The sequence below is a fragment of the Trifolium pratense genome, linkage group LG2 (genome assembly GCF_020283565.1).
Source record: "Trifolium pratense cultivar HEN17-A07 linkage group LG2, ARS_RC_1.1, whole genome shotgun sequence".
In the NCBI taxonomy this organism is placed as follows: Eukaryota; Viridiplantae; Streptophyta; class Magnoliopsida; order Fabales; family Fabaceae; genus Trifolium; species Trifolium pratense.
In genome coordinates this window covers 24,888,318-24,902,443 of record NC_060060.1, presented here as the reverse complement: position 1 = coordinate 24,902,443, position 14,126 = coordinate 24,888,318, and the positions used below count along the sequence as shown (strand labels likewise).

The following is a 14,126-nucleotide window of genomic DNA, read 5'->3' as shown; positions in this document are numbered from 1 at the left end:
TTAATTATTAATTATTATTTTTTCTAATTAATTAATTATTTTATCCGTGTCTGTCTGCGAAGTCATCGTCAAAGGTTTGGAAGTTGGCAGTTCAGTTCATATGATCCAAACTGAACCGAACATGGAATCAGTTTCACCTTCTTCTCCAATTGTCTCTTCCTCCAATAAAACATTGTTATTAACATTGGAAGAATGGAACGGTTCATCTCCCACCAAACTCTCCAAGACTTTCACTATCAAAGCTTCTTCTTCCTCTTTCTCCATTCAAAGGTTCTTCCTTTTCCTTTTCTTTTTCCCATTCACCATTCCCTTCTTAATTATTCTTTCTCCTTATATTCTTCAATATCCACAGATCTGGTGCTCGTTTCACTCATGTTTGGAGACGATTTCTTCAAGCATTTGTTCCTGAGGTAACCTTCTATATTTTAATTATAATTGTGTATTCAACCACATTATTACTATCTCATTGTTCTTTTCATTCATCATTGTTAAAAGATTCTCTGTTTTTTCTTGTTAAAAGGGGTTTCCTACCAGTGTTACTCCAGATTATGTTCCTTTTCAAATTTGGGATTTATTGCAGGTAACTAACTATTCAATTAACAAGCATGACTAATTAACTTATTATTTATTATGTATTCAAAACTATTGGTTTTGATTTAATTATAGATTGATTGATTATTGCAGGGTCTTTCAACATATATAAGGACTATGCTTTCTACCCAGGTAAGGCATTGTTTCACTGTATGTAGTAATACAAAGCTTAGAGTAGTGAATGAGTTTTGAATAAAAGAAGATCCCTTTCAGGCTCTCTTGAGTGCTATTGGAGTTGGTGAGAAATCAGCTACAGTCATTGGTGCTACTTTTCAGGTATCTACTAGTTTTATTCAGTATTTACTTGAGTAGTATCATAGGATGATGTAGCACCGATACTATAGATTGAAGGCGTGTCTGGTGTCCAACACGTGTCGGTGTTAGACACACAATTACACATGTTTACATTCAATTACTTCTAATTTTCAAATTATTATTGCTGTCGACTTGTAAATGTCAGTGTTGTGTCTGGTGGATATGTGAGTGCTTCATAGGTAGTAATTGAACCTCAGTTTTTATGGTGGAGCTTGTGGAAAAAGAAGCCGCAAACTGATTTTTTATTTTGCTTTTGTACATTACCTTTAGTGTTTCTTAGGCTGCAATGTGTTGACATTAAACATTGATACTATTTCCAGTGGTTTTTGAGAGATCTAACCGGCATGCTTGGAGGAATCTTATTCACATTCTACCAGGTCTGTATCTCAAATGAAATTGTAGTTCTTATTAACTTTGAATTGAAATAAGCAGCAATGACTCTGTATGATGGTTCAGTCTCCACTCAAATGATTCTGAAATCGTGTTCTTTTAACAATATTTCTATTTATTCCATATGCTGCAGGGATCAAATCTTGATAGCAATGCAAAAATGTGGCGTTTGGTTGCAGATCTCATGAATGATCTTGGTAGATTATTTGACACTTTGTCTTATTATTGAAGAAATTTGTGTAACCATTTTCTTTATGAAATTTCTCTCTGATGTATATACATAGGCCAATAAGGTATTGGCAACAACAATTTAACTAGTTGAGTGTTGGTTTCATATTATGTGGTGGATTAAAGGACCGAGATTGGAAATCAATTAAGGGGTAGGAAAAGGAGAGAACTTGTATTAGGTGTATTACTGACAATATGAAAGCTGATATGAGTAGTCAACTTCGCTACAAAATTCTACAAAAGCTGATACAAAAGTATATCTTTACTGATACAAGCTCAGTCCTTTAATCCACCACCTATAGGAAAAGCTCAGTCCTTTTACTGACTCCTCATATAGGAAAAACTCTACAAAATTATTAACAGAAGTATATCTTTTACGCATGCCACTGTTAAATTTGATCATTCACATTGCAATCTTCATTTCTCACATTGATCAGTTAAGTTTTATAAACTGATTGCAGGTATGCTAATGGACCTCATTTCACCATTGTTTCCATCAGCTTTTGTTTTTATTGTTTGCTTAGGAAGCATATCAAGATCTTTCAGTAAGTTCAGACATTTCTATAAGTTAAAAATAAATTAGTAACATAATTTATCAGTCAGATGTTGTAATTTTTTAACCCCTCTTTAGTTTCCATGTAAGCTGTTATCCAAGAGAAATTGACGTTAGATTATAGGATACATCATTTCCTAACAAATTAAGTTGTTAAACATAAATAAGTTTGGAATTATCCAAGATTAAGACACTTTTTTATTTTAGTTCCCGACTGATGTCATGAATCATAATTGAACTAGCTGGGGTTGCCAGTGGAGCCACTAGAGCAGCTTTGACTCAGCATTTTGCTCTTCAGGATAATGCGGCAGATATATCTGCTAAGGTATAAATTGTGTTTATTTTAATTTCTTAGATTATTATAAGTCTTTTATTTAGTAGGGCGTGAAAAATATATATGTTTTGATTTGTGAACATATATGAATAGGAAGGAAGCCAAGAAACTGTGGCGACGATGATTGGCATGGCACTGGGAATGCTTGTTGCTCGCATTACTATTGGACATCCACTAGCAATTTGGTTTTCTTTTTTGTCTCTGACCCTGTTTCATATGTATGGTATGTATTCATATTGTAATTTATTTTTGCATTCATTTGCATTTTACATTTGTGAAGAAAACTAAAAGAAAAAAAGAAACAAGGACTCTTTAGGTATATGTAATCATGTATTAATAGGTTTTTGAGACAAGGACTTTTTAGGTAAAATAGTTCTTTTGATTCACAATTTGAATCTCGAATTGATAACCTTATTTATGTTGTCTTGCAAGCTTAAACTCTGATGAGATTCTACTATATCATATTATCAACAATTGAAAACATTGTCTACTCTCATTAAATTAATCCCATTCTCTTTGTGAAGTTTGATATCTCATAATTTTAGTATGGATTTTTTGCTCTATGCCGAATATCCATATCCCTCCCCAACTCACATTCTGATTCTAAGCACCAACTTCACACATGAAAACTTCAATATATAAATGGTGTCTTGTTTCAATGTAGCAAACTACCGAGCTGTTCGATGCTTGGCGTTGAACTCATTAAACCCTGAAAGAAGCTCTATTCTTTTGCAGCATTTCATGGAGACTGGCCAAGGTATTGTTTGTTTCAACTTTTCATTACTATCTTATCCTCAACTAATCTTTGATGTCAGACTTAGACCATCTATTCTTCCTTTTGTGATCTTGGCACATAAATTGGCTGCATCTTAAGTTAGAACGGTTTTGTCACATTAAAATAATTATATTCACAGAATGTCTATTTTTGGTGTATTTTTAACCCCTCCAAAAAACGCCTCGCAAAGAAAAGGTTGGTTTGATAGAGTTAGGACCTCTAAAGCACTGACACAGACACGAACATTGACACGTTGGTACCGGTTATAATTTTGAGAAAATGCAATAGTTGAATGGAACCACATATGTCAATGTCATGTCGGACAACCCTTTAATGTTAAGTGTCGATGCTACATAGGTTAGGACCCTGCCAAAGAGAATGTGATTTCTAATTTAGAAGCCAGCTTATTATTTTCTCATCCTCTCTTAATGCCTACTTCTAAACTTTTTGCCAGTTCTCTCTCCTAAACAGGTCTCTTCACTGGAGCATGTTTTACCCATACAATTCACTTCATGGAGCTCAAAGAAGGCTAATTCCTTGGATACGAAAGTACGTTTAGGCACAAGGATTTCTACATTTGATGAAATGGAAATGTGAGTGTCTAAAATTTGGTCTGTGTCCATGTCCAAGAAAATAAATTTGTTCTTTGTGCGTCAATTATGATTTTGAAACTTTGTGGAGTTTTTCCTGAACTTCTGATTCAGTGTATTATTGGTCTTTTCCAGTTCACAAAGGCCAAATGGCATTCAAGGTCTTCTATGTTGCGTTCTAACCTACTAAGCACTGACACATACACGGACACCAAATAAGACATTGACACGTCGGCAACAGTAATACTTTGAAAAAAATGAAATAGTTGAATATAACCACATGTGTCAATGTCTTTTATAGGTCTGAAGTGTAGTGACTCAGTGCTACGTAGGTTGTAACTTCTAATAGCCCAAATTACAAATTGTACTATTTTTGTGTCTTAGTTATTTGCAAACAAGGCCCTAAAAAGTAATATTTTCAAACTAAAAAAACATTACTTAGCTCTTGTGCTGCTTTTATCAACACTATTGGCTCAAAGCTTAAGTTGTTCATGATTATTATGGCTTGATTATTATAGTCTGTAAATATCTTTGAATTGTCATTCATAAAGCTTACTTTGAAAATTCGTTCTGTGTGACACCAACAGTAAGGAGCATTTGCTTTCTGTAGCATCTTACTACACAAAAGGTTGACTTCTCAAATTATTTTAACTACTTGCTTTCCACTTTCCATTTTAAGTCTTAAACCTTATTAAATTTTCTCATTTCTGTATTTAGCCAAGTACTTACTAGTCGAAAAGAAAGGAATCGTTAATGTTATTGTTCATAAAGATTCAAGTGGTACCGATGTCCTAAAGTCATTTATTCATGCTATCGTCCTTGCAAGTAATGTTCATAAAGGCAAATCTTTGCATTCAGACAGTCAAATGTGGATGGAAAATCAGTATGAAGTATTTTTTCAGAAGGTACATATTTAAGCTTCTAATTAAATTCTATTTAGCTTTAACTTATGAAAGCTTTTCAATTAAAATTAGGTTATGGTCCTTTATGAAAAAGTTGTGATGCAAAAACTAATTTGACCTTATAAAAAAATATGTATCATCTAAAAAACCCGATTATTGGAAGATTCTTTTAATATATGTAACGAACCAAGGACCAATTTGTCTCCAATATGAAAATGTTGACCAAGTTGAGTTTTATCTTTGTCAAGAACTGAATTGGGCCGTCAAAAAATTGTGAAGGACCAAAATGAGTCTTCATTCCTATATTTTTTCTTTGATAAACGTTTTTTGAACAGTTTATCCAAACTGACTCTGTGTTTGGTACAGCTCAAGTCATTAGGATGGAAAACAGAACGTCTTCTATCGTCACCTATCATATGGAGAGCAAACTGGATACATGAACCGTTGGCAGAAAAAATTGATTAGGTTCATCTCCAGTTGCAATACATTACATTGGTCTCGAGGCAGCTAAAAGAAGCTTCGGATGGATTTGTTAAAAACAGTTGACAATGTTATCATTTAATATTTTAAGCATATTTATGATTTTATTGATGTTTTGTCAAGATAAAGAAAATTTGATCATGTAACTGTTGCACTTGCATCCTATTTATCTTTTCCATCAGTTTGAGAAGAACAAAGGGGTAGAGGGAGCAATGTAGGGGCTGTTGTTTAGTTTAGCAGAGTGCAGTAAATGTTTGGTACATTGTATACATATCATAATATAGCATAAAAGTTTGTTTTCACTTCTTAGTTACATGTTATATTGTTTCAATTTTTCTCATGGTTAATTAACTTAACATCTTGTAGGACATTTGGTAATTGAGATCATGCAATGGTAAATGATATCTTGTTACATGTTATATTGTTTCAATTTTTTCTGAGGTATGAGCATGTTTATAGTATTTAATATTTATATAGTCTAAAAGTAAGGGGAAACATGGACAATCATGATTTATAAGACATTTGGTACAAGTATATTAACACAAGTGTTGCTACAAATTTTATAATGCCGTTTCTTCCTAGTTTACTTTCTTGGCTTACACCACAAATTTGTGTATCTAATCATGTTGAGAACACTTTTTTGATTTTCCTAATACAATATATTGTACTAGTTAAAACCATTTTTTTCAACACATTTAAAACTTTATGAACATTTTCCTTTAAGCATCATGATCATTTTCGGTGGCCAGATGATGCCATGAGAATAGCCACAGCTGCAATGAACATAAGCAACATGCTCCCAAGTAATGTATATGTTCTCTTTGATGATTTTCTATACTCTCCAAATAAAACCACCCCCCAAAAAGTGCTCACAAGTGGAAGTGCCTGTACAAAAAAACACTCCTTCAGATGCCAAATCTAATTACTATATGATTGAAACAAGTACACTAAGATAAAGAATATGTAACATCATAAAGTTATCTAAAAAAACATGATAAAGAAAAATAAAACTCACTTGAACAGCATCTGCTGCTGCATATCCAGCAGCTTGACCACCCATAAATTGAAGTCCATTCCCAAATCCACATAGGAGACCAGCCAACAAGGCCCAACCTCTTCCATTCCAGTCTCCCAAATAAGCCTTAAATGATGACTTAGGTAAGTTCAATACAGGGTAGTAAAGAAATGTGATGTTTAGAATGATGGCAACAACAAAACAAGAGACTGAGAAATAAAAGAAGGCAGTATAAACACTCAAATGAGGAACCCCTTTGTTTAAAGTGTGCCACTGATCATTTGTTGCCAAATTGAATGCTGGTGAGAATAAAGAAAAGCAAACTCCTGCAAAGAAAGTTATAGTCAACCCAATGAAAGTGCTCTTTCCAAACACCTGCAAATGGTTTAATACAAGGGCGTTATCATATAGTAACATCATTCTTCATTGTCTAAAACATACTTTTAAATTGGCGTTTTGGCCACTGCAAGTCCATTGCGGCCTGATGTGGTGTGATGCGGCTGTTGCACCCACTATGGTGGGGCCGTTGTGACATTACAATGTGGTTTTTACTGTGATTTACAATAACACTGCAATTGCGGCCTAATGCCATTGCAACCACAATGTTGTGACCGCATCACTTAATGCGATTTGCAATTCTAAATCATAGTTTTGAATTATTGTCTGCAACCTCAAATGAAGCTGCAATATAAAGGTTTTAAAGGCTTATGCAATCAAATCATAACTTCAATAGCAATTGTAGTTTAAAACTTTGGTATCATTATTAGGCAACAAAGCGAAATGGACTGTGAAAATTTCAGTGAGGCATAATCACTTACCTTAATGGATCTTCTTTTCTCAAGTTCTATAAGAAAATGTGCAGTTCCTGCTTTGGCTTTGTATGCAGAATCACTTCCATTCTCTAGATCCTTTGAATCAACTATATATGTAATAAAGGAGAGGAAAAAGACCATAATTTATCAAATAAGAGAATCCAAAAAATAGGAAACCAAATATTATTACCTTCACTTGCTTCTTTCAAAGTGGATAAACTAGTGCCCCTTTAAAAAGAACAAATTTTGGAATTTATTATCAATTTTTGATTGAAAAAGAAGACATTATAAATTAAAATCATAATCCAAGACAAAATCAACAATATAATGAAACTATAACAAGCATTCCAACCAGAAATAATTTAGAACAGAATCAGAAGGCATTTTTTTTTTGGAAGAAAGAATAACTTCTACAAAACTGTACATAAATTTGTTGGAAGTATCCGAAAACAGCTTGAAAAATCATCAGAGATTCTAACGATGTTCGACGATGCTTTTAAGAAGTAAAAACTCATGACCCTCCTTGTCTTTACAGCTAAGATAGTGACTTGATTGATGTTGGTTCAATGCAAGTTACATATTTATTTTCCGTTGTTTACACTGAACTAGTATCAACTAAGTCATTATCTCAATCGTAAAAATAAAGAGGACGATTAAAGTCTACTTCCAAGTCATTAGAGTTTTGAACTTTTTAAGTATTGTTCGTCAAGTGACACTGATGAAACATTAGAATTTACCAACAAAACATACTGAGTTGCATTTTTGTGATCATTTGAAAAATCCTTGAGCTTAGCTTGATTGTCAGCAGTATTAGACGAATGAACTGCAGAGCCTAGACAAACTGCTATCAAAAAGCAACCAACTCCTGGGAAAAGAATCTCAGCTTTATTGATTCTGTCATCCAAAAAGTAATTTAAGGTTGTTCCTGTTACACAATCAGAACATACAAATGTTCAATAAAATTCAATATCCAAGGTACAAAGTAAGCTATAAGTAATTGTGAAAAGGGAAAATTATTATTAATAGAAGTGACACTGATGAAACAAAATATATGACTCAATTAAGAAGGGATATATATGATGAGAATGGGATACCTATAACAACAGTTATGCTTGATGTGATAACTTCAACAACTGATAAACCAACAAATGCCCAAGCATACTGAGTAGATAAATTTCCAATGCTGAGGACAACCCCTCCAGCCATGGCAAACAGAACAGAAGGCAAGTTATCCTGTATTAAACACCACGGTAAATAAAATAAATAAAAATAAAACCAGTCTATTTAAATATTGTTTTTAAATAAGAAATTGAAGTGCAAAAAGTATGTCACACAAGACATTTCAATTATGTTTGAAAAAAATTGTTTCACTAAGAATCTATTAACCACTTGAGTCAAATGAGTCAAATGTTTTGATTACTTTTGTAGAAATTTTTTTATTACTATCCACTTGTCAATTGTCACTTTCAAAATTCAATGTAATATTAAATGCGTCAATGTTATTCTTCAGCTTATCATAAAAATAGAAATAGAGGTTGTATGTTTCATTCTCAACTACATTATAAACAAAAAAAATAGATATAGTAATTTTATTTACAAATAATTATGTCAAAAATAGTAATTTTATTTTATTGATATGTAAATAACCACAATAAGTAAGGTTGGCCTCAGAAGATGCAAACGGCACTACAAAACGCTCTACAAAGCTGAGCCTCCAAATTTTTATTTATTTTTTATCTTGGGAATTCAAACAAGGGTAGTCAGGATGTGCAAACAATACGTTAAGATGTTTTCTCTTCGGGTCTTTGATGTATCTTTTATACCCCAAATATTTCAATTTTGTCCTTGATAAATGACGCAGAACGGAAGCGCTAGGTTAGCAAAACGCCAAACCTAATGGATAAAGACAAGCCGCAAACACAAACTTGTCAAAATAGGGTTTCGGAATCCACCGAAAGAGTAATTTGGAGTCCACCAAATTTGAGAAAAATCTCCGAATTTTTATTCAATCAAAAAGTTCCCTTCAAGGCTACAATAATTTAGTTTAAATAGGAGTGAGAAATAAAAATAACAAATCTCCTAAAAGATTGTAAAAGAAAATAACAAACCTAACTAAATAAAAATAAGAAATCTACCTAAAATATAATAAAACTAAATCTAACTAAAATAATAATATACACAAGAAATCCTCCTACATCAATAAAAACTTCGGTTCTCAAAAACCGAAGTTTTTTCTAGTTCAAATTCAGGAAAATTTCGGTTAACAGAAACCGATTTTTTTTTCAAGGCAAAAAAAATTCGGTTCGTAAAAACCAAAATTTTTATTAAAGGTCAAAAAAGCAAAATCCAGAGGGTAAAAACGAACTAAAGGGCCTAAAAAAAACATCATACGTTAGCAATCCACTTCCACCCGCCGAGCCTAAGTCTAAATTGACTGGTCTGGTAGAAGTATATTGCTGACCTGTGTTTACACCCCTAAGTTACACTGACTTAGTTTTTGCATCCTCTTGGTGAATTATTTCTTTTGTATTTATTTACGGTTTAAATAGAAAATTTATCTTTTACAAAAAAATTCATTTTTATTTTTTTAGGGATCTATTTTTACTATGAGAAATGATATTTGTACAACAGTTTTTGAACAACTTTTGACAACTTTCTCTCTTATACTCACATTCATTCTTATTCTCTCTCTTCCTTTTTCTCTCTCTATTGTTATTGTCCAATAAGAATACGAGAAAATAAAGTTGTCCAAAAAGTTATTCCAAAATTGTTGTTCAAATAACACACCTCTTTTACTATAAGAGCCTGAACTCTAATTTAATTGAACACCCATGTCAATAAGTAAAGAGAAAAGTAAAGTTATCTATTCAAAATTAAGATAAGATAATTATATCCCAGTGGAGCCCAACATTATTTAAATATAAATAGGATGTTTTCCCGAACTCGTGATTTTTTTATACCCCTCAATATTCCAATTTTGCACTTGCAGAAAAATTCGGTTCGCAAAAACCAAATTTTTTCTAGTGCAAATTTAGAGTAAATTTCGGTTTTTAGAAACCGAAATTTGTTTTCAAGGCAAAAAAAACTTCAATTTTTACAAATTAAAGTTTTTTCAAGGATAAAATTGGAAATTCAGAAGATATAAAAAAAACATGGGGTCGGGAGAAAAAACATCTATAAATAGGCCACTTGATGTAGAGATTGGTCAAAGAACAACGCCAATGATCTTAGATCCATGAAAAGGAGGTAGTACTCTGTAGTCACCACTCAGATGAAGTTTAATTTTCATGTATGGGTTAGCACATGTTTGAACTCATCTTTTTAATTATTAGTATTTTCTTATAATATATATATTCAAGATGTAAGACAATCAGACAACAATCACGGCCGTTAATTGTTAAAAAAATAAAATTATTGTTTCAATTGATTGTGTATCTCAAACGTCTGTTTAGGAAAAATGTAGATTTTTTGGTTACCGTGAACCACAAAATACAAATTATAGTCTTCGAGCCACAATTTAAATGTAAAATCGAAATACTCTGAATTATCAAACCTCTTCTTTAAAAATTAGGGAGTTAAAAAAAAATGGAAAAACCGACTTGAGTTGGTGCATTGATATTGACTTGAGACCTGAGAGTGTGTTTCTCTTGAGGTCTGAGGTTCGATTCTCTCTGGTGTCAATTTGGATGGACTAATTTAACTTATTAAAAAAAAAAAGGGAATACTCATCGGACTTTAATTAGGTATGTATCAATCATTCAATTATTTAATTATTTAATATCATGTTATATTTTTTTATATGAATTTATCTTAAAATAAATCTACATTTTACCTAATTAAAAACTAGTATGCCTCTGTTTACCACCAAACTGCCGCTCTAACTCGTACTGTACTTCCTCCGTCCCGAATTATAAGAGAAAATAAAAAAATCACACTTATTAAGAAAAAGTAAAACATGAGAATTTGAAATATGTTTTTGTGGGTTTTCCTTGGAATAAGTTGCATATGAAGTTGTAAAAACAATTTTTATTGGTTGTTGTTTATTGAGAAAAGAGTAGAGAGAGAAAATTAAATGCAATTTGCATTTAATTTTATGAGAATAAGGGAAAATCATTCTTGAAAATGACTTTCTCCCTTATAATTTGGGAAAAAAAAATGAGTTTTTTTTCCTTATAATTTGGGACGGAGGGAGTACTTGTTAGTAATAGGTAAAGATCTTCACCTTCAATACTAAAACAAATAGAAACACCTTATGTAATCTTTGACTAGAGATTAAAAAAAGAAAGGAATATAATTAATCCATTTATGAAGATTAAAGTGAACTATATAGACTAAGAAAATAAATATAATTAGATATTTAAACAATTAATGATAGATATATTCAGATGATTAGAGGAAATTAAGATGATACCTACCTGAGAAAGCTGAGGCAAGAAGTTTGGATGATCAGTGCCAATTTGACCAAAAGTGAAAGCAATGATAACAGCAGCCAAGAGATTGGTGATTGTGTAATCAAGATATGTGTGTTGAGGAAGACGACCTCTTCTTTCCAATAGAGTCATCACAGCAGGCCATGTCCCTAAGAAGAAGAGGGAAAGAAGCATGCATACTATGGCACCTCCTTTACTCTCTACCATATACATTTTTCAACGAACTAAGATATTTGCTATCACATGTGACAAGAAATCAACTCAACTCAATGAAGATATATGTATACTACTATATATCTACCAAAGTCAAAGAATTAATTCTATAATAATAGCAATAGCTACATCATATGTCTTTGAAGTTTGTTTGTTAAGGTCAAAAGTATGACTATGTCAACATACAATCTATGGAATTTTATTTTTTTAAAATAGATTATACTTTTAAGGTGAAGTTTAAATTTTAGTTCGCCATATTTTAGACATTTAATAGCTACATCATATGTCTTTTAAATTTTATTCATTTTTTTGGTAAAAAAAAAAAAATTAAATGAAAAGGAATACTGTCTCTTTTTGATGGATTGTTTTTTTAAGTTGCAAAGGTTTACCATTATATATATGTTTCATATAAGCTTTTTTTATATAGTTTGTTTTTTTTGGGTACAATATATCTTTTTTATATAGTTATGTACATGTAGTATAAATAAATAAATATAACCTTTTTTAAAATAATAAATAAATATACCTACAAAGTAAACACCCATTCCCATTCGTAATTAATAGAATGACTTCATGTAATAAATACTATGTCGGTCTCAACTATAAAAATTAAAAACATAGATCGGCAATACAAAAAAGAGAAATGATGTTTCAACATTAAAATTTTGTTGTAAAATATTTTGTGTGCATTTTTAAAATGTGTAAAGCCACGGTTCGATCCCCGCAACTGCATTTGGGAGGAGACTTGAAACACTTGATGCTACAACTCGTCTCGAACTCTGGATTACTAGGACCCCTTTTCCTAGGAACCAGAGAGTGAAAGAAAAAAAAGAGTGTGTAAAGTATAGAAAGATATAGATAAAACGGATGATATAGATAAATATATGGGAGAATGATATAGATAAAGATTTGTTGTAAAATATGTTGTCACTTTTTTGATGTTTAAATAACATACATCTTCATAAAATTGTAATGGTCTAAATCAATGTTCTCTACCAATAAATATTTTTTTTATTTGTATAAAATTTTTGTCTAGATTTCATCCATGTAAAATCAGAGACCTTCATTTTTTATCTACTACGTCAACTACAATTACAAGATAGAGTGACATTTGACATCGATAATACAGTTTTTTTTTCTGGTATTTACCACCAGTATATAGTCCACTGAACCGTCTAATCTAGTTCGAGGTCAATTCTGATATCAAGTAGTTTCAACATCTTCCTGGTCACAGTTGTGGGCGATCGAACCGTGGTCCTTCATATCAAATTCAACGTCAATCACCTCTGAACCAACTAACGATGAATCTGCTATTTATAGAAAGTTTTCCGAAGAAAGTTTCTTTGGAAAGTTGGAAACGCTCATGTTGCACGAAAAGCCTGCAACAAACATTTACAACGATTATTTTATCAGTCCTTCCAAGGAACATTTCCTCGGAAACACATATGTCCTCCACAAATCGGAAACACATGTCCTCCACGAACCTTCCTAACACTCTGACTTCGTAAAATGTTCACCTGCAACAATAAGGACAATTTTCGAGGAATATTCACTCAGAAATTTTTTAGGACATTGCTTTCCTCAAAAAATTTGATGGGAAATGTTCATTTTTCTTGTAGTGAAAACTAGAAATATCAATCAACAAATCTTCATAATTCTATTTAGTATGTGTTTGGTTCTGCTGTGGATAGAATTGATTTTGACAGAATTAAGTTTGACAGAATTGATTTTGATAGAATTGATTTATGTTTGGATATATTCATATAAAAGTGAGTTGAACAATGAATTTGAGTGTAAAAATCAATTCTAGAATAAGCTACAATTTCTAACTTCAAGTAGAATCCATTCTGGAGGCAGAATCAATTATACTTTTGAGGAACCAAACAAGTCAGAATCCATTCTACATGTCCAAAATCAATTCTGGCTGCTCCAGAATTGAAACCAAATATACACTTAGAGACACTTAGAGTTTTTGCATTCTTCCCCAAACCCAAAGAAGATGGTTACTCACACAATCAATAAGATTATTCTTTCTTTAGAGATACAGCCTTCAGACATAAGTTGAAATGTTTTTGGTCTCTAGTTTCATCTAACATAGTCGAGATTGTCATAGCAAGAAAGTAGCAGAACAAATAAAAGGATAACAGATAAAAAAAATTGTTCAAACAAGAATGGCAATTCACTGTGATCTTGCAATATTAGTAAGCATACATGAAGACAAACCATTTCGGCACAAGTATATTAGTAAGCATTCTTAAAGAAATATAGTAATGTTGCAATATTTAGTAAGGATGCAAGAACGTTTATAGCATTAAAACATCTCAAACTAACTGAAAAGAAGATAAACCACCAAATTGAGCAAGAAATAAGTGGTATAGTTGTCAATAAAATTGTTCTTGCCCTGACCCAGGAAAACAGAAGTTTATAAATAATTGTCAAAATTTCAAGCTAGAAGTTCCAAGAATTTAGCAGAAGCTCATATCATATCCCATAACATC

The 14,126-nt window shown here is 31.8% G+C and overlaps 2 protein-coding genes across 3 annotated transcripts; one reads left to right on the top strand and one right to left on the bottom strand.

The window, feature by feature from the left end:
* The first annotated feature begins 47 nt into the window (after positions 1 to 47).
* LOC123906302 (protein root UVB sensitive 3) lies at positions 48 to 5,460 on the top strand. Of its 2 annotated transcripts, XM_045956190.1 has the most exons (15): positions 48 to 270; positions 353 to 410; positions 521 to 580; positions 685 to 723; positions 805 to 867; positions 1,227 to 1,283; positions 1,430 to 1,493; positions 1,986 to 2,069; positions 2,320 to 2,402; positions 2,505 to 2,634; positions 3,076 to 3,168; positions 3,641 to 3,779; positions 4,364 to 4,404; positions 4,494 to 4,681; positions 5,045 to 5,460. In XM_045956190.1, exons 1-15 carry the CDS (start codon positions 101 to 103, stop codon positions 5,141 to 5,143), a joined length of 1,368 nt encoding a protein of 455 aa, XP_045812146.1. In that variant the 5' UTR covers positions 48 to 100; the 3' UTR covers positions 5,144 to 5,460. The 2 variants fall into 2 exon arrangements, 1 of the variants encoding a protein (XP_045812146.1); XR_006808821.1 differs by lacking the exon at positions 5,045 to 5,460 and having other exon boundaries at positions 3,658 to 3,779; positions 4,494 to 4,591.
* Positions 5,461 to 5,644: 184 nt separating this feature from the next.
* On the bottom strand, positions 5,645 to 11,678 carry LOC123906300 (ureide permease 1-like). Its single transcript, XM_045956184.1, has 7 exons — positions 11,401 to 11,678; positions 8,080 to 8,218; positions 7,736 to 7,910; positions 7,176 to 7,213; positions 6,992 to 7,092; positions 6,174 to 6,548; positions 5,645 to 6,043 (listed from the first exon to the last, which is right to left on the bottom strand). Exons 1-7 carry the CDS (start codon positions 11,626 to 11,628, stop codon positions 5,891 to 5,893), a joined length of 1,209 nt encoding a protein of 402 aa, XP_045812140.1. The 5' UTR covers positions 11,629 to 11,678; the 3' UTR covers positions 5,645 to 5,890.
* Positions 11,679 to 14,126: the final 2,448 nt, after the last annotated feature.